Source organism: Oreochromis niloticus, linkage group LG2 (assembly GCF_001858045.2).
Source record: "Oreochromis niloticus isolate F11D_XX linkage group LG2, O_niloticus_UMD_NMBU, whole genome shotgun sequence".
Classification (NCBI taxonomy): Eukaryota; Metazoa; Chordata; class Actinopteri; order Cichliformes; family Cichlidae; genus Oreochromis; species Oreochromis niloticus.
In genome coordinates this window covers 29,845,694-29,865,506 of record NC_031966.2, presented here as the reverse complement: position 1 = coordinate 29,865,506, position 19,813 = coordinate 29,845,694, and the positions used below count along the sequence as shown (strand labels likewise).

Genomic DNA, 19,813 nt, shown 5'->3' with positions numbered 1-19,813 from the left:
AAACCAGTTTGTGATTGCATTGGTGTCTAGCAGTCACCTGTAGTTTTCATGTAAGACACCAATTTGTCTGGTGGTAGTAAAAGTGCTGCCAATGTGTTGCTTCTTATTATTGCCACAGATCCACAATAGCAGACATGTGGCACATAAACCAGATACTGAGAAATCTTGTCTTCAAAGTAAAAGTTGTGCCTTTTGAGCTTTACTTTAACTTTGAAGGCAAATGTTCTCAGTTTCCGGTTTATGGGGCACAGTTTCACTAATGCCTAGAGAGTGGTTGGTGAGAGTTTGCAGATAAGTTGGTGCATTCCATGCAAATTACAGTTGACTGTGGCAGTCTGCTAGCGACCAGTGCTATTACAGTGGCTTATGGTGCAGCACCCCTTAGTGACACTCAACATTTATTTTCCACTTTTCATTCCTTGTGGTTGTATCAAATCCAATATGGTGGACAACTCTTGAGGGACATGTGCATGACGTCACATGAGAAAACTCTGTATCCACTGGCATGGCGGTGACATAAGAGGTGGCAAACTACCAAAGGATTCGGTTTTTGATGGTTCAGGGGAAACACATAATTCACTTAGGACTGCTGGTATGATTGTTGTGGGATGCTTTCTAGGCGTGTGTGACTGGGGCCTTATTCAGTTGACCCTACATTGTTCATCCACCTGTTTTCTTCTACCTATCCAATTCAGGGTTGTGAGGGTCTGAAGCCTAATCCAGCTACCGAAGAGTGAGAACCCTAGACAGGTCAACAATCTGTCACTGAGAGAGACTATCATTCACACCTAAGGTGAATATTGAATCACCAGTTAACCAAACCCCACTAATTGCATGTCTCTGGACAGTGGGAGGAAGCATGAGGAACCAGTGAGAATCCACACAGACACAGGACATCATACAGATGGCGAGTTTAAACCTAGGACCTTCCTGCTGTGAGCCAACGTGCTACCCTTTATATTGCCACAGATCCACAATACCAGACAAGTAAGTCTTGACCTCAAGTTAGTACAAAACCTCGATAATCACAAACTTTTTTGTTTGTTTTTCTCTTGTACATATTGTGGAAATACATGTGATACTACAGCCTGTAATATTTGGTTTGAGAATATAGGCATATACAAATAAGAAATGCTTACTTGACTATTGAGCTGATCTCTTGTTGCGTGATGTTTGTAGTTTTTTTAAACAACATGCACCAAGTTTTAGCAGTTTTATCTCCACTATTGAGCTGTACTTTATCTAGGTATTTTTTCTAGAGTAAATTGCAAATCAGACGAGTAAACTATACATGTAAACATGTCAGGTGCAGTTAGTCACTGAAGTAACTATGTTATGATTTTCTTCAGTTCCTGGAAGGCAGTTTGACAGTTGGACGTGATCCACCAGCTTCTCCATTTCCTGAAAGTCTTTCTCACACTTGCTCAAGCTGTTCATTGAGTGACAAAAGAGAAAGCAAAGCTGTGGCATGACTGCGCTTGAAGAGGCTGCCTTGTTGGACATTTGGCATTCCACTGGCACAGCATCACAGGTCTACTTCTCCACATATCAGCTTGTGCAGCCCAGATAATACAGTGTAACCAGACCAAAATAGACCATTACATTGGACCGCTGTTAGCTGCACTACCACTAATTGTGAATCACCCTCTTTGATCCAGAATTACACTTTAATGCTTCTGAGATATGACGTACCACCTTTAATCAAATGTACAGACAAACAAATGCCTCAGACCAGAGAATGTAAGAGTACTTTCTGTCTGTCATACACAACTGCCTGTACAAGGAAGCTGCTCAGTATCACTCAACACCTCTGAATGACAGGAATAACATACAACATTTCACGGAAGAGTCATTCCTGTTTATATTTCTGAAGGTTGATGTTTAACTAACACACCTTCTTTCAAACCCAATTACAATCATAGACACAAATATACTTCAGCCAGAGCTTTTTTTTGTCAAAAATAAATACAAAGCTAAATTTATAAGGCTCAAAGAGGCCCAACAATATGTCAGCAGTTTTCTGTCTTCCTTCTGTATTCCTTCAACCAAAAATGGCAGCTGAATGCAACATGCACTATGTTTTCTCTCAAAACATTTCCAAACGCTTCCATTTATGTATATTATTCTTACTTAGATGATCAGACAGCAGATGAGATCAGGCGAACAACTCCTTGGACTATGATGTCTGCGAATGGCACAGTGATCTCAGCATGGATGAGAGGGAGGACAGTGGAATAGTTAGAATGGCCAAGGCGGATAGGGTCAACTATCCAAGCCATCAGGGCATGTGGAAGAGAAGTGAAGAAGAGCACAGAGGCAGGTCGTTGAAGATGGCCTTCCCTTGTTCCCTCTTAGGAAGAAGCTCAAAGAGGTGGTTTATGGATGTGGTGAGAGAGCACATGCAGATGGTAGGTGTGGCAGAGGAAGATGCAGAGGACAGGAAGAGCTGGAAACGGATGATGCACTGTGGTGGCCAGTAACAGGAAGAGCTTTGTTTGGGCATGTAATTATACCCATATTTAGTATATTGCGGGTTTAAAAATATTATTTTAAGAAAATGTATTTTTCCCCATGTCTATATAAATGCTTATGCATTCGTAAACAAATAAAAGTGAGGCTGCAGAAAAGGTTATCTCTATAGTAACATCAGCCTTGTCATAGGCTTCAAATGAAAATCTCTTAAGTGTTGGGGCCTCTAAAGAAATGACAGGTCATTCAAGCTCCCTTTGTCTCTTTGTCATCCTTTCATTATCATGACCGGACAGGCAAAAAAACATTTGACGTTGCTATGGTTGGGAGGTTCTACAGTACACACAGCCGGACGACTTAGCCCTTTTTGTCTCAGATTTCTTTGGCTTTACTTCTGACTAGAAACACTCCCAGGCAGAATGCCAGGATCCCCAAGGAGAGTTCAGACGTTTGTCCTGTGCCACTATTAGGATGCCAAGATAGGAAGAATTAGATTAATTACAAGAAATATGAATTGGGGAGAAAATGAAAAGGAGATATTCATTCCTTGCTGGGCCAAAGGTTGAATCACTCAGGGCAGACTCGGCAAGTCCTTTTGTGCAGATGATGTCTCTGATACGGGCAGATACTGGAAGACACACTGAAAGGGGAAGCGATTACACTTAACTTATTTATCCTAGCTAATTTTAAGTGTGCGCACTTTATGCGAACACACAAACACAGACAGTAAATGACCTCATGAGACAGCCTGATAAAGTTGTCTGACAAAAACAACAACATCTTGTGCGTGAGCCAGCAGCTCCTTTTAATCCTACAGTACCACCCACAGATTCAGGCAAAAAAAGGCCAAAGCTCTGTCCCACACACCATGAGCTCTTAGAAAGGAAAAGCCATCCTCCCTGGGAATAAAAGACATTTAGAGTCGAAATTAAATAGCCTTGCATGATACACTGAAATTAATCTTGTATGTTCCAGTATAGGGAGTCTTTGTAGAAACTGCCTATAAAGTCTTGGCAGTATTGGAATAATCCAAGTGTCACCATTTCAGAATCCAGTTCTAATTGTTTCAACCCGACATATGATTTTCTAGAAATATTAAAATCCTCCAAATTTTAATTAACACTATTGTGTGAAACGGGAGGAAAGAGCCATTTCATTTCCTGGCCGGTTCCTCGTGGCAATTCAGAAATATCAATTAAGTATTTTATAAGATATCAATCTTGGGATAATGAACACCTCTTCCTCCTGCCTTTATGACAAAGATGTCAATGTGATGTTCCCCATAATTATGTCTTGCTTCAAAAATACACAATAGGGAAAATCAATGTCCCAAACATTTTGTGGAATTACTGTATTCTTCAAATTGATTGTCCCCTTCCTCTTCTCTTGTCTGTTGAGATAATCATTGCTTGAATCTTAGGACTAAAAAAGGAAAAAAAGAAAAGAAAACACACAAAAGGCCTCTTTGTAAAGCCAAACCATGGGGCTATTTGATAGACATTTTATTCTCTAACAAGTTTTTTATGTCAAAAAAAACCATCCAAAACTTTAATAAAGTGACTTACTGTTGTGTTTAAAGAGAAGGTTTATATGCAGTCTGGCAAAAGGTGATATAATGTCGAGAAAATCCCCCACCTACCCCTGCTCTCCAGCAGGCTACCCCTCACTGACTGTGTTCTTCTGAGAGAAGGTGATAAACGGTGCAGCACAACCCATTTTCCTGAGAGAGGACTATAGAGATTGTACGACCGTGGAACGTTCGTTTCATTAATACCGTTCCATCTGTAGCAAAAGATGAACTCTCTGAACTTTTATTAACTGTGGTAAAGGGAGAGGGGTTGGCATTTATTCACCTTTAAAATAAGTAAAACTGGCTTGAGTCAAAAGTTTCTGATTGCGTTGTGGATTCAGAGAATGTTCTTTTAAAGTGTTTCTTTCAGTGAACCAATTTGTGAAATCATGGTGTGCATCTTCTTGCAGTCTTTTAGTCTAAGTTGAAGACCTTCAACAGATTCCTGACTGAGGATCTCGGATTGTGCACTCATAGAAAAATAACAGCACTTGTGTTTAAGATTCTAGGGCTTTAAATGTTTTACTCTAATATTTAAATCAGGACTCAAATGAATCTTGAGCAGCTCTAGGGCCATTAAATTAAATTCTGTCCAGTTTTATTTATATAGCGCCAAATCACAACAGCGGTTGCCTCAAGGCACTTTGTATTGTAAGGTAAAGACCCTGGCCTATTTCCCTAGTATTAGGGTAAAGACCCCAATAATATAGAGAAAACCTCGACAATCAGATGACCCAGCTATGAGCAAGCACTTGGTGACAGTGGGAAGAAAAAACTCCCTATTAACAGGAAAAAAGCTCTAGCAAAAACTGAAGTTTGATATTCGCTTTTCTTAGTTAATGTTTTTGGTACAATAGGGATTCTAAAAAAAAAAAACAGAAATGAAGCAATAGCTATTATAATAGCCCAGCAATGAAGAAATAGAAACAAGAATGAAAGTAATGTGTCACTAAAACACATTGTTGGTGTCACAGTCTGGCTGCAAAGCTGATTGTGTGGAGTGAGGAAATGGACCCAAGAGCAGACGCGCCAAGAGACAAAACAAAGACTAACCATTTATTAAGGCTGGCAAAACAGTACAGAACAAAAGGCAAAGACTAATCTAAACAATAACCTAAACTGGGTGGACTAAGATTCAAACATGAAAAAAACCTTGAATGTGAAAACCTGGCATGGAAAAACCTGAAAACATGACATGAACATAGCAGACGACTGGACGAGGAACGAATGAAAACACACAGAATAAATACACACAGGAGGTGATCAGGGGAAGTGGAAACACATGGGGAAACAGCTGACACAAATGAACATAACGGCCGTTTCTCAATTCTCAAGTACGCGAGTACGTACTCGCGTTCTCGGTGAGTACGTACTCGCCGAGAACGCACGGGAGTACGTACCCGCCGAGAACGCGAGCACGGACTCGCGATTTGTACAATTGGAACACCTGCGTACGTGATGATGTCACAGGTCCGGAGTTTTTACTGCCATCCCCTCCTAATTTAACTGTGAGTAACATGTTATGAAGCTTAACTTTAATCACAGCCAAACCGGTTTACTCAGGAACAAATAAAACACTGAAATAAACCAAACATTAACATTTAGAAGTGATCTAAGTGACTTATATATCATTTTTAACCTCAGTAGTGAAACCTCTATTAATAAAAATAGTGTACATGTACATACATGTACATACCTTAATAAAAACAAGCAGGTGAGATGTTAGAACGCTTTTATTTCTATTTTAGTGGACACTCAATACTATAGACAGCTGCTGGGGTTTCTTTAACCTGAGTAGTGAGAAGACCGCGAGCGGGTGGGGGGTTGAAAACGATGTGCCGGGAGTCCGCTGTTGAGTTTTGGACGAAATGCATTCTGGGATATTTAGCTGTACCAAGTCCACACCGATGCATGCTCGATAAAACGGGCGGAGCGAGAACACATCCGGGACTTTTTCGCGTTCTCGGCTTGATGCGTACTTCGAATTGGAACAGTACTTGGTCTCCGACTGATGACGTATCACGAGTACACGAGAACGCAAGTACGCACAAGTACGCATATTGAGAAACGCCCAACAACATCACAGGGGAAGAGTAAAACTAAACACATTGAACATAGGAACACAAGACCTTTTCAAAATAAAACAGGAAACATGATGAGATGCAGACCTGACAACACAAACTTGACAACATAAGACACACAGACATGAAACACATGAAGGCCCAGGGAGACTTAAACACAGGGGTAGAAGACACAAGAGGAATCTTAAAAACAATGAACTAAAACAGCAACCTAGTCATAGTAGAAATGAACTTTGAAAACCTAAATGACTTAAACATAAACCATAAACATCAAAATAAACTATAACTCAAAACGTTGGGTCAAATGACCCAGGCTCGTGACAGTTGGGATATGAGGTTGGAGATATGGTACCAGCATGACACGTCAATCTTCTTAATGTTTTTTATTTTTTTTATGACATGCACTGCATGTCATGAAATAAAACACATCCTCCAGGTTCCTGGTTCCTTAATATCAAACAATAAGGGGCAGTGAAAGAAATACTAGGGAACATATTCAGGACCAGTAAAAAAAGAAAAATATATAAATAGCCTGTCTGTTTAATGTAATGTTAAAATGGTCACATATATGGTGAAAATAAAATGAGTCCTTATCACGAACCCTGAGGAACTCCACAAACCAGTGCTGTCTATAATATGACTAAAGTTTGAAAAACAAAAAAAATCTTTTAAAAATACATGGCAGTTTTATAACTATGAGTTGTTACTTTCAGATGGCTCGAGGCCAGTTTCTTGAATGAGTGATTACACAGTCTTGAAAAATCTTGGGACACAGCCAAAGGATAAAGAACCGTTAATTATCCATTACTTCACACAGAAATATGGCAAGCCTCCACATGGCTTGAGGGGTGTTTGGGCTAATTTAAGGAGACTGTTTTAAAACTCAATATATTAAAAAATATTTTGAATATTTCTCAACAGATAGCTTACACTGATTGAAACATGAAAGATTTGAAAGACTTTAGTGTAAAAACAAAAGAGCGCTAAACTGTGTTTATAAGTATACATTAAAACAGAGATAAGTGAAGTTTGCACTTCTCACTTGGGTCATTCCATCTCAAATCAAATCAAGCAAACTTTCTGCTTGACCATCTCTAAGTTGCATAAAAAATTTATGTTAGAATATTTGATGTCTTAGCTGGATCTATCAAATACAAAGACATTTTTTTTAAACTGGTTCATCAATGGAACTTTCAGGCCTATAGTTTGGCAGATTGAACGGGTATCTCACAGACTGTTAAAGATAAAAGCCTGAATATTTCACTGGTCTTTTGTTTATATCATCAAAATGAACCAGATTCTGTAATTTGGAACAGGTAGATCAAAAGTTATCAAAAATGCAAATTGTTTTAGATGGAGTTACGTAGGTCTCGAAAAGGAAAATTATTCACAAATTTAACAAAATTATTTTCTAGGTTATAATTAGAGTACCATCTAGACGTGTTCCATATTCTTCATTTTACAGTGTTACAACTCAACTTTGTACCATTTAGAAATTATCTGTAGTTGTTTTTTGCAGTTCAGTGTTTTTATTAATGTGTGCTCAAATATGGTCATTTGCATGACTGCTGGACTTTTTTGTGATAAGAAAAACCAGTGAAGATTTCAGGCTTTTATCTTTAAAAATCTTTAAGATATTCATGATCAAACATTGCCTCAGATTTCAATGAGCAAAAAAGGGGGGGAAAGTCCTGAAACTAGGTGAACAGATCAGTTTTCAAAGACTATATATCTTGAAAACTACTATGATGTATGAAGCTAAAGTTTCACAGCACTCATTATATGTGTTCCACCTTTGATGCATAACACTTTGATGCAAATCGGTGAGGCAGTCCAGGAAAAAATGAAATGGAACGACCCACTTGTATATTAAAAAAAAAAACTTGACATTGATAATGTGTCTAAATCCTAATCTTCCTCCACCTCAGTTCCACTCTTCATTTTTTTCTGTGAGTGCAAATGTCATTATTTATCCAAAGTGCCCAGAGTAACGAAGCTGAAAGAACTTGGTACGCTGTTGCCACCAAAATTAGGTTAAAATTTCAACCCACTTTCATGCTTTCAAAAGCACAAGTGTATTTTGAAACCCTTGTTTACCCTTTGGAAATTACTATCAAATAAAAACAGTGATCAGATATGCAGAAGTCAACCAAATTTATGAGGCTAATACACATGCCCTTGGTAAATGCTAGGTCCAAAGTATGCCTGTGATTAAGTGTAGGCTGAAGAACATGTGGTGTTGTAAACCAGATTAATTAAATATGTTTAGAAACTCTGTGGCAAATGAGTGGGGAGCTTTGTCAACACGGATATTAAAACACCAGCGAAAATGATTTTTATCACAAGCAGTGGATGATAACAGATCTGAGAAGATATATGAAGGAGGATCACAGTGTCACAAAGAGTGGGGTTTGAAAGCTTTGTTTTGTAAACAATGTCATTGAAATTATAAAAATCTTAATAAAGGGGTGTTTGAACAGTTTTTAAAGTCCATCAGTCCCAGTTATACCATTTACTACTGGTACAAGGTAGCCTGGATACCTTGTCAGAAACATCAGTACATACTCCATTCACACTTCCCATTTTTCTTTGGCCTCACTGTTCATGCAGATGATGGACAAGTCAAATACATGAAGACATACCTCTGGTACAGTGTAATGGCCCACTAAAGGTAATGTAAATACTTGACACATTAAACAAATTTGACTTTTTGTATATCCTCAGGATCAAACAACAGTAGGCGTGAACAGGATTCAAAGAGTCGAGTACGGTACAGTTCGAGAGATTAAAGTAAGCTTGCTGTCCTTAGTCACTTTAATACTATCTCCGTGTTGGAATGTCTTCACTTTACAGTTTGACTTTTTCTAACTGCTACAATTTTGGTAATGAGTGTTTTTCTGCTTTAAAGAGCAACTTGACATTTTCAGTCACCGAGCTCCTTGACCCCGTGAATGTGTGCACGGATCCATCTTCCTACCAATATAAAAATAGAAAATTTGCTTTCATTTCCAGAAAACTTACCTAAATGAACTGATTGCCACCTAGGCAAGAGTTTCTACTCAGAAATACAAAGAACTCTGGGCAAAGAGAAAGCAGTTTAAATAAGCTGGCGTCTCTATACGCCTGTCCACTCTGTTCCTCACGTTTCTCTACCACACAGATTACATCATCACGGTCTTCTCCTTTCCCCCTTTGTTTTCCTACTTTCCATCCCTCGCAAATGAGATCATTGCACTGTTCATTCCAGCTGTTATGGGCTGGGGCCACATTCCAGCACACAGCCACAGATCACAGGCTTATACAGAGACTCTCTCCCAGCTGTGTAATTCTTAACAGCTGCAGCGCACTGAGTTATGAGATTTGAGCAAGAACACCAGTCTTACTCAATTAAATCCCAAACCATGGTGGAAAAACGTTGAGCCACACTATTAGTGATGGACTAATGTCGCTTGCATTGTGCTGACAGCATAACTGATCAAACCGCAGAGATTTAATATGTGGCCTTTCTGAATGTTAGGTTGCTTTAACTTCTTAAACAAGTTTAAATTTGCAGGCTGAACACCTGTGGCCCTCTGGGGACATCTAGTGGTCGCAAATAAATAGTACACAAAAAGGGTTATTTTTATGGTCAATTTATAACCAGATTCCTCTTTAAATGTTTACAGAAGAATAGAAGCCACAGTAAAAAAGAGTTTAATGCAGTTTCTCTCTATGAATCGCACCCATCTCAGATTATGCTCTGGCAGATTTTCTCACTAAACTACACACACACACCAAACATTTCATTAACCGAGATGATTTTTTTCTACCCCTGTCGGTTTGATTTCAGAATTCTTTGTATATCACACACAAAAGAGAACTTTTTAAAGTAAATTCAACCACCAACAGTTGTGTTATTGTCTGCACGTTTCTGCCACTCCCTGACACTAAACAGTAGGTTACACAAAGATGAGGCCGTTCAACCTGGGCTATTCTGTCTGCCAAACCATTGAGACCATTGAATTTTCAGTCACGCAGGCCTTCCCTGCCCAACATATGTCACTAACCCTTGTCATCACATTCATGCTGTGATAGTTGTGTTGGCTGTATACGAGTTAGATGAATGGGTTAGAGAAGTGAATGTTGTAAGGATGTTGTAAATGCTGTCTTCAGGCAACATTTACAACATCATAAAACTGTCAAGCTCCCATTGTTCCAGATTAGAACATGATCAGGCATTTTTTTCCTGATTTAGCTGTACTGAATTCTCACTAAGCCAACATGTCTTACAGCCATACATTACGTGAACATCTTAATAATGCCATCAAACAAAGTCTGCAGTTACAGCAACTGAAACTGTAGACTTGTTTCCATAGGAATGTTTGAATTAGGTTGCTACCTATTTTCTCTGATTGGGGTTTTGTTTTGTCAAGTCAGTCAGTGGCTGGGTCCCTCCCGGTGACTAAACGAACCATGACGGCTATGATGAATGTAAACAAAGGTAGAATGTACAGATTCTCCACAGGAAAGTACAGGGAGAGCTATCGAAACCCCATCAGGTACAATAAAACTGTTATTCTTCAGAACCTGATTTACGCAGGTCAAACACTAAGAGATGGGTAAGTCACAATTTGGACAAGCCCAACTTCTCGATTGCTAAAGAAAGAAGGTAGTTGTTTTAAAACTAATACTGTGTGTGTGTATGTGTCTGTGAGTGAGTGTGCGTGTGTGTGCATGTTTGTGCTTGTGTGTTGGAGGCTGTTCATTTTTTTGTTGTCCTCTTTTTTAATCCCCAGCTACCCTGTTTCATTCTGACTCCCTGGCTTCCCCCCGAAACCAGGGAGTGTCTTTTGATTTGTTTCAGTTTTCATTTGAAGATTTTGTTACAGTAGATGTTATGTCATTACTTGACTGCTCTCTGTGACGTCTGACAGAATTTTCTGTGCCATAAATAAGCCTCGCATAGAAGTGGGATGCCTAACCTATTAGGAAAACAGGTTGGGCATGCCCAACAGGTTAGCAAGTCATGGAAAAATATTCCAGCTACAAGTATGATCCAAAACAACTACAGCTGAGAGCAAATGACGAATCAGGTCTTCCATGGGAAAGTGCAAGGACTGGGTCTAATAATATGAATGTCAGCAACACAGTGCTTGTCTATGAAGCACAACTCGTTTTGTCTGAGACCTTGGAAAGAAATTTGAGTACAGTAGATGCCTCCCCTGATGCCTACAAGTCCAGAGAAGCACAAACGTCTATCCATATATAAATCCTCATTGAGAAATTACATCTCAAGGGGGAAATGGATCCAAATTATTCCTTGTGTCCAAGGAAATAGAAATCAAAGTGATTTGGGTAAGAAGGCTTGTGGACCCTTGAAAATCAGTTTTGTGATCCAGGTGTGTCATGGTTTGCTTAGGCCTCCAAAATAATGACCTGTGCTCCATTCTGTGCTAAAACTATGACACCATCAGGTAAGGAGATCATTTTTGTGAAGTAGCTTGGTCTCAGTGTGCTAAAACATGCGCGCTGCTGGTTTCAGAAAAACTTCAGCATGCACAAGTATTTCAGACCATAGAAATCAAATCCAAAATAAGTTACTTACCTTTGATTACTGCAATAAATAAATTAATAAATAACCCTAATATTGCTTGCTGAATTGGTCTGAGGTTACACAAGCTTAAAAGGATTAGTGCATCTGATTTTTTGCGTGCAGTTTACTATATGAAGAGGCTATTTAAAAACTATTTGCTTAGTGGTTTAAAATTTCTGGTTGTATTTTTCTTGCCATTTACTTCAGCTAGGTTTAATGCAGATTAAGTTTTAGCTTTTTAGGCACATTAATAATACAGTACAATTATCTGACAAATTTAAAGACAAGAGTGTACAGATACGTTAACAGCAGAGAATACAAAGTTGCAGTTCAATTCATTTGGTATGGGGAAATAGTGTGGCCAAAGGAAGGGGAATTTGGAAGTACTGATGATGAGGCTATAAAGGGGTGGCTGTAGCTCAGGAGGTAGAGCAGGTCACCTGCTGATTGGAAGGTTGGTGGTTCAATCCCTGGCTCCTCCGGTCTGCATGGCAAGTATCCTTGGGCAAGATACTAACCCCAAGTTGCTCTCTGATGCATCCTTTGGAGTGTGAATGTAGTTAGAAAGCACTAAGTATAGGGAAAGTGCTTATGAGAATGGGTGTGATTGGGTGAATGTGGCATGTTGTATACAGTGCTTTGAGTACTCGGGGAGAGTAGAAAAGCGCTATTTAAGAATCAGTCCATTTACCAAACATAAATTGCAGGAATTAGCCTGGCAGCAGCAACAGCCATTCAAAATATGTTTACTATTGTTTTGCAGAGGAAGAATGTAACCAGATTCCCTTATTGTCCACTTCTTGTACTGTTTTGAATTTTGTTAACCAAAAAGAACCAGTATTGGCCAATATAAGTTCACATGACAGAAAGAGGTTCCTTCTTTATATGCTTCTAGTGTGACCTTAGATGATAGAGGAAATCTGTTCTGAGCAATGATATGTTCCACTTAATATTAGTAAAAGGCCTGGATAGGCTGACTTTGATAACTTAATAAAAATGCTCCTTACTGTCCTGTATATGAGTGTAAGGGGACCACTGTGGAAACTCTGATGCTTTATTGCACAGAAAAAGTGCTTTGGATTTTGGCCCTATTCACTTACATTGAAACCACACTTGGTAACATTCCCAGGAGGAATTCTCAAAGGCTCAATTTAAAAAACAGGTACCTATCATTTAAACCAATGGCACTGGTGGCTGTTCTAGTCACTTATATTCTAGATAACTAGTCACTGAGCTCTTAGTCTTTTTGTAATATGAAAACACTTCAAGACATTACAATGTGATCAAGAGAAACACTATATCTGCCCGCACTGCTCTACATAAAATTCATAAATTAGTCATAAAGTGCTTAATTAGTTTTACATGCTGCATGTTATGCTGGTTGAATTGCTTATTTATTAGTTTGGGTTACTCCATACCCTATAACACCAAGGGAGATCTTGTCATGGGCCTCCAGTCCTCCTGGTCTTCCCTCTCTCTCTCTCCTGTCTCTGCATCTATTTGTTTACATGTGTTTTAACCACACCTCTGTTTGCAGGTGCAGGATCCTTTTAGAATTCCCACTCTTCCTTCTGGTGCACCTGATGTTAATGAGCACACACTTCAGCTTCTGATTCCTCTGACTCTACTTAAACAGAGGGAAGACCTGTTTGCATGACTGTTGTTTTTTGTGGACCCAAGCCAGCACTAAACGCAGGTTTTTGCCTCAGATATTGTTGCACATTTCCTGCTTGTAAGTAAACAGAACTTTTCTCTAAGAGTACATGCTCTTGACAGAACAATCAGGCCATAGAAATGGATTCAGCTGTCCAACGTTCTTTTGTTCAACATGGAGCTCAACTGGAAAGACATGAACAAATACTGCAACACATCTCTGGATAACGGGATGCCATGCTCCAAAGGCCGAGTTCACCAATGTCTAACCCAGTTTCACCCCAGTCAAATCCCAGTTTGAATTTGAATTTATTTATTTAAAAGGGACAGTGCAGTTTAACATAGTCCAAGTACAAAACATGAAACTGATGTAAAGCACATAAATTTATAGCTATTGCTAATTTTCAACAATTGTCCCTTGTTGGGCTTACAATCAAAATAGATACATTTTACAATAAAACATACATTTTCATAAAACCAAAATACATCATAAATACAACTACAATTAATAGTCAACAAGTTCTTCCTCTGTTGCTACTGTTCCTCCGCTTCAGCTTACGACACCTCTGAAGTTTTCTCTGGTGAGTTGGAAAAAGTGGTGGTGTCTTCATTCAGTGTTTCCTGGTGTTTCGGTAGCAGAGCCCTGCCTATTCATCTGACAGTGCAAAGCTTGCATTTTCTGTAGAACTATTACAAGAACACGCACTGCAGTGTGCACAGGTGGTCCTAAATTCTCACCCTGACCAGTCATATGTGGATTTTCTTTCCAAGTTGAGAAGTTTTTTCAACAAGGCATAGACTGTTTTCACTTCACCAAGATAAGAGAAGTGTTGCAGATTGATCCACTGATTTTTAGATTCTTGCAGTGGAAGCAGGATGTAAGGAAAATCCTTCCAGGTTGGATTTTTGCATGGTTTATGAGACAATATGGGGACTGAGTTTGCTACAGAAAATCTCTCTACCTTGTTGGAATAACTTATTTCGATGTGTATTAGGATTGATGATCACATATGGGATTATTGGTGCCCATGGGCCACAATTCTCAGGGAGCATTGGATTGGAGAGTTCCCAGATTTTCCCCTGAGAAGCAAACTATGCTAAGCTGCAAATACGACAATGAATGAGGCCAACCCATGCAACTTGGCCTAACCCGTCTAACCCCCACACCCTATATTATCCTTCCTTTCGAACTGTTGCTACTGTGTTCACTAAAACCTGACCTGTGCAACACCTATCACCTTGTCCTCATCAAAGAGATGAATGGAAGGCTGCTTTCGACATTCACCCTAGGTCCTTTCAAGTTTCCAGTAATGCCATTTGGCCTTAATAACACACTTACAGTCTTCCAATTCTACCTAACTTGTTTTGTTTACAATATCTCTGTTAGGTCCTCCAAAAATCCTTCAGAACAAGTTCTTTATTAAGGGAAAGAAATTTGAATTTCATGTCTATCCCGTTTCTTTCCTACGCTACATCATTGACATCACTGAATCAACGCTGACCTGGCCAAGGTGCAGGCAGTGATCGATTGGCCCGATCCGTCCACCCAAAAACAGCTCCACTAAGTTTTGCTAACTTTTATCACCTTCCTTACACTCGTCTCACTTCATCCAAAATTCTTTTTCAGTGGTCAGAATCAGCACAAACAGCTTTAACTCAGCTCAAGGAATATTCACTTTGGCTCCTGTTCTCATCCAACCAGACACCACCCAACAGTTCATTGTGGAGGTGGATGCCTTAGATTCCTGGATGGGTGTTGCCCTCTTCCAACAGAAGGAGGGCAAGCTATACCCATGTGGTTTTTTTTCTCATTGTTTCTCCCCAGCAGAACATAACTGTGATGTCTGTGACCAACAGCTCTTTACCATGAAACTGAACTGGCCCTGGAGACGCAGGTTGGGGGGCATTGAGCATCCTTTCATTCTTTGGACAGATCATAAAAACCTCACCTACCTAATACACATGAAACCAACGATTAAAATAAAACAGGAAGTAGCCTGCAACAATTACAAGCCCACTTTAGGCTGAGCATTTGTCAGACATGAGAGCAGCTTTTACTTCCCCTATAAACCTAACTTTTGTATTTGTCATCAAGATGACATAAGACCACTGTTAGGGTGGAAGCAGAAAAAAGTTGTTCAGAAGGTTGATAATCAGGTCTTTTTATTAGTTCTTTCACATTGTTATATATACAGTGCAGCCAACTAAAGAAAAATAAATTAGAAATTTTAAGGAAAAAGATAACATTTCCAATTTAAAGATAATCCTAACAAAATTGAAAAAGCATTGTACTTCATGGGCAAACCCCCTTTAACAAGGGCCTCTGATACATCACGACCTACCATACTGCCCCTCCAAGAGAGTGGCAACCCCTGACTAAATAGCCAGTGGCTCCTCCCACCCGTTGAAATAGCAATTAAGATTGAGCGTTATTAAATAAATTAATAACGCTCAAGCTGTCATTCAAATATAATGATGATAAGTTAACAGTTGGAACATTAGCAAAAATATATTTAGAAAATGCCCCAATTCTGCAAATGTTTAAAACCAACAGATTCTTTAACCTCACCAAATGCCACCACACCCCTCCTTCATCCTACACTTGGCACATTCCCCCCCAGGAACTTTACCATAAAAGGAGGCCAGAAATGGCTTTTGCGTGCTGGAGGTCAGGTGTAGTCTGGAGGGGAGGTGAGAAACAAAGTAGACACAACTCTTAAAGTATTATGCGACTTTTTCCATGGATTTTAAAATAGTCTGTGAAATATACAACAGTTATTAAAGGCACTGCGGGATGATTGGAGATCGCAGGCTCCCTGTGACTATGACATTTTGTCATCATGTAGCTTATGTACTTCTGCTTGCGTTAATTCATAGATTTGCTAATAAAACTTCCTTTTTTTTGAGGGAAAATATTACAATTGTGTATTTGTATGTGACTAAGGAGGTTTTTAAAAAAGTGAAAAAGTTAAGGTTCAAATTTGGTTCTATTTTAAAAAAAAAAAAAAAAGGTCAAGCGGGGGAGTGCTGGGAAGTGTTTTAATGCCGCAGAGCAGGCGCCAAAACTGAAAGTGAAACTAGGTGATCTTTCGCAAGCAGCAAACGAGCAGGAGCTGCGATTAATGGTGCCAGCAAAGACAAGATGATAATAAATAAAGGTCACAAACGCCTGCAACTACCGACACAATCACACTGATTAGTGTTTAGTGCACCTGTTACTGCTTTGTTCAATGAGAGACGACTGGGAGTGATTAATGAATGGATTCATATGTATATGTTTGTTTATCTGGACGTAGGGAAAGCGAATTTCCTCTGGACTTTTTCCCCTCCAGCAGCAGCACGGGGAAATTTGGCCATCAGCGATAAAAGGCGCCCGAATGACAGAATCTTCGTTAAGCGTGGAAGGTACTGACAAGGTAAGGTTGCTCTTTACAAATCTGTTTACATATACTAAAGCGTGTAAAGTTGAGCACTGTAACCAACTGGGAAATTGCAAAAGAGGAGGGAAAAAAATTTATAACTTAAAAACAAAAAGGGTTAATGTTAAATAATAAGAGTAATAATATAAAATAAGAGTGGTTAGAAATCACTCACAAGTATTATAAGTAGGTGTGGCTTGTTTAACATTTAAGCACTTTGAGTTGACTGATTCCATTTGGCATCACAAATGCTGCTGTTGATATCAACTTATCTTTCCACAGAGTGTTATGACTTTATTTATCAAATTTTACTATTTATTTATTTAAGCAGTTGGACACTGTTCAGGGTTGATGGCAGTGCATTTCCACTATTGCATTGGGTTATTACAAATGCAGCTTTACTGCTATTTGTAAATGCAGGTGTAATGTCTTTAAGCATGTGCATCCAAGAGCCTGTACTGCTTTTATTGCATTTTTACTGACTTCCTTTCTGCCCTCTGTTCTTCCAATTTTTATTGATTTTTCATGATTACCTCTGTCTTTTTTTTTTTTTTTTTTCACTCAGATGAAGTGGTTTGCTTTCAGCATCATCTGTGCAGTTCTCCAAATCAGCTACCAGAATCCAAGGAAGCACTGGACTCTGCTGCCCAACAGTAAGTTTGATATTTGGGAGAATCTGTCAGCCTAAGTTTAAATGATTGATTCTCGCCCTCTTTTCAATCCCTTGAATGTGAATCTGTCCCCCGATAGTTCTGGTTTTGGAGGTGGATGGCACTTTGGGTGAGCAGAACCTGTTGTGTATGGAGTCGCCACAGGAGCTCATTGTGAGTGCCAACCAGAGCCAAGAAATCTTTTGGAAGAAGAATGGAATAGAGCAAGCTCAGAGGGGAAACTCTTATCGAGTGCAGCTAGAGGAAAGCTTAGGAGGGGGCAACTACACCTGCCACAGCGAGGATGGATCTCTTCTCAATCATACTATTGTTCTCATCAAAGAAGATGAGAGCAAAAGGCGGAAGATACTGGTGAAAACTGACGAAGGTATGTGCGAATTTGACACAAATTATACAGCTGAGAAAACTGCATACATTTTAAAGTATTTGCCTTGTGCTCTCTGAATCTTCTTGCTAGATTATCTCAAGTGCACGGCTCAAAATTACAACGGCGAGTTCCACTGCTCCTGGACCTGGCACAGCAGCCGCAGTGGCAGAGTAGCATTTGTCAGCGCTCATCGGTAAGCGCACGTTGTACTGCTGAAATGCTTTCGGTTCTGCTCTCCAATAACAACAAGACACTCATCCTGTCAGAGCTGAGACTGCAGAGTGACATCCATAAATGCCCAGTTATGAAAGGAAACATGTTTTTGATTTTAAAGGTCACGTACAGGGAACCATATTCCATGTAGTAGTAGTAATGATGATAATGATACAGCTGCAAATGTTTGTCCATGAGAATCTTGTACAACCACTTGACTGTAAATGCATGTTTTTGACTTTTCTAGTCTTCCTGACCTCAACACAAAGTGCTCTGTGGATACCAGCGGCGAGTGGACGTGCTCCTCAGGTCACGGCAACTTCAGCTGTACCGTGAACGACAACAGGATCTCCTGCCTGGACAAACAGCACTGCCCTTACGCCGAGGAGAGCAAGCAGATCTGCGTCACTGTGTTCGTGTTGAGCCAGCACTTTCTGTTGGAGAAATATTTTAAGCGCTTTTACTTGTCAGACATAGGTGAGAATTCTTTGGAGGAAGCTTCCTCTTTTGTGGCTTTCCATTGTTTCGGTCTCACTCTGGTGTTTTGCTTCCGTCTTAAACAGTGAAACCTGACAAGGTGGAGATTGCTCAAGTCAACACCACAGTGATACAGTGGAGTTACCCGAGCTCCTGGAGCAGCCCCTACTCCTACTTCCCTCTCACCTTCCAGATTGCACAGCTCAAGAATGGTTGCGAGGGGTGTGACAGTCCTTGCAGCAACTATGAAGTAAGTGGCATTTACAGACTGTAAATATTTCCAGAAAGAAGAAATGAATATAATGATACAGAATATGTGTTAATTGATATGATGCAGTGCATACTTCAAAAAAAACGATGATGGGTACATTTATAAATGCGTTTTTGTTTTTTAACAATTTCAGGCTTTGACAGTCCACTCTACAGACACTCAGTTCAAAGTGAAGCACAGGGCTAAGGCTGTGTGCGTCAGAGCAAAGGATGCCTTCTCTTTCTCACAATGGAGCGATTGGAGCCATAAAAGGTTGGTGCCACTCGGTAGTGTAACATGGGACACTCTGCATCGGTTTCCTTTGTGAATCTTGCAAGCCACGCGTTTTTCCCCATAGGTTCTGATCACATGTCAGAGTGCCGACTGTGTGTTGTCTCATGGCCTTATTGTTTCCACTCCTTACACAACTCACTGATGGCTGTGGTGTGTTTTTTGAGCCTTAAAATTCAGTCTGAGTGCCAAATGATTCCTTTATTTCTATTCTGTTTACAGGCTGAGGAACCACAGGAAGAAGAGGAACAAGCACAAGAACAAATGAGTATAAAAGAGGAGAATCCCAGTGCTTTATATATTTATTTTTACAAAATAAAATTGTTTTTTGTAATGTCTGATTGTGAAAGTAAATAAAGTGAGCTCAGCTTTGTCCTTTTTGTCACCTGTCTGTTGCACAATATTAGTGAAAACAGAAGCTACCAATCAAATTAACACAGCGCCCAGACTTCAGACATAAGGAGACACTACAGAAGTCATTCAAGAAATGACTGTAGCACTGTTTTTCCTATCACCCTTCAGAAAGGTCAGTGGTGTAATATTAAGACCCATTTTGCAGAGAACAATGTTTGAACAACACATGTAGATGGACATCAGGTGCGCAGAATTTCTGTGTCTTTTCCCTAACACAGTTGGGTGATAGTGTAGCTTTCGGTAGAAACTCCTCTTCGCTCTGGGACAAAAAACAGAAGTTTCATTAAAACAATTGTTCTTAGTCAAGTTATGGCACCTGTGGTTTCCTATATGTGCTTCTTGCCAGGACATGTTTGCTTGCTTTCT

General features: G+C 39.6%; 1 protein-coding gene and 1 long non-coding RNA gene across 4 annotated transcripts; both read left to right on the top strand.

The window, feature by feature from the left end:
* Nucleotides 1-449: 449 nt before the first annotated feature.
* LOC102081441 (uncharacterized) lies at nt 450-3,288 on the top strand. Of its 2 annotated transcripts, XR_002063134.2 has the most exons (4): nt 450-750; nt 849-987; nt 1,350-1,531; nt 2,135-3,288. It is a non-coding gene; the product is annotated as an uncharacterized LOC102081441 (long non-coding RNA). The 2 variants fall into 2 exon arrangements; XR_269053.4 differs by having other exon boundaries at nt 450-987.
* A 12,671-nt stretch (nt 3,289-15,959) lies between these two features.
* On the top strand, nt 15,960-19,408 carry il12ba (interleukin 12Ba). 2 transcript variants are annotated; one of them, XM_003445920.2, is made up of 9 exons: nt 15,960-16,036; nt 16,642-16,761; nt 17,330-17,417; nt 17,515-17,802; nt 17,893-17,995; nt 18,263-18,492; nt 18,579-18,742; nt 18,897-19,015; nt 19,256-19,408. In XM_003445920.2, exons 2-9 carry the CDS (start codon nt 16,723-16,725, stop codon nt 19,299-19,301), a joined length of 1,077 nt encoding a protein of 358 aa, XP_003445968.1. In that variant the 5' UTR covers nt 15,960-16,036; nt 16,642-16,722; the 3' UTR covers nt 19,302-19,408. The 2 variants fall into 2 exon arrangements, with proteins under 2 accessions (XP_003445968.1, XP_013127200.1); XM_013271746.3 differs by lacking the exon at nt 15,960-16,036 and adding an exon at nt 16,357-16,503.
* Nucleotides 19,409-19,813: the final 405 nt, after the last annotated feature.

Coding starts and splice junctions, on each gene's coding strand:
- il12ba (XM_003445920.2), top strand. CDS start 16,723: ATGACAGAATCTTCGTTAAGCGTGGAAGGTACTGACAAG. Junction 16,762..17,329: donor GCGTGGAAGGTACTGACAAG/GTAAGGTTGCTC, acceptor TTTTTCACTCAG/ATGAAGTGGTTTGCTTTCAG. Junction 19,016..19,255: donor AGCGATTGGAGCCATAAAAG/GTTGGTGCCACT, acceptor TTCTGTTTACAG/GCTGAGGAACCACAGGAAGA.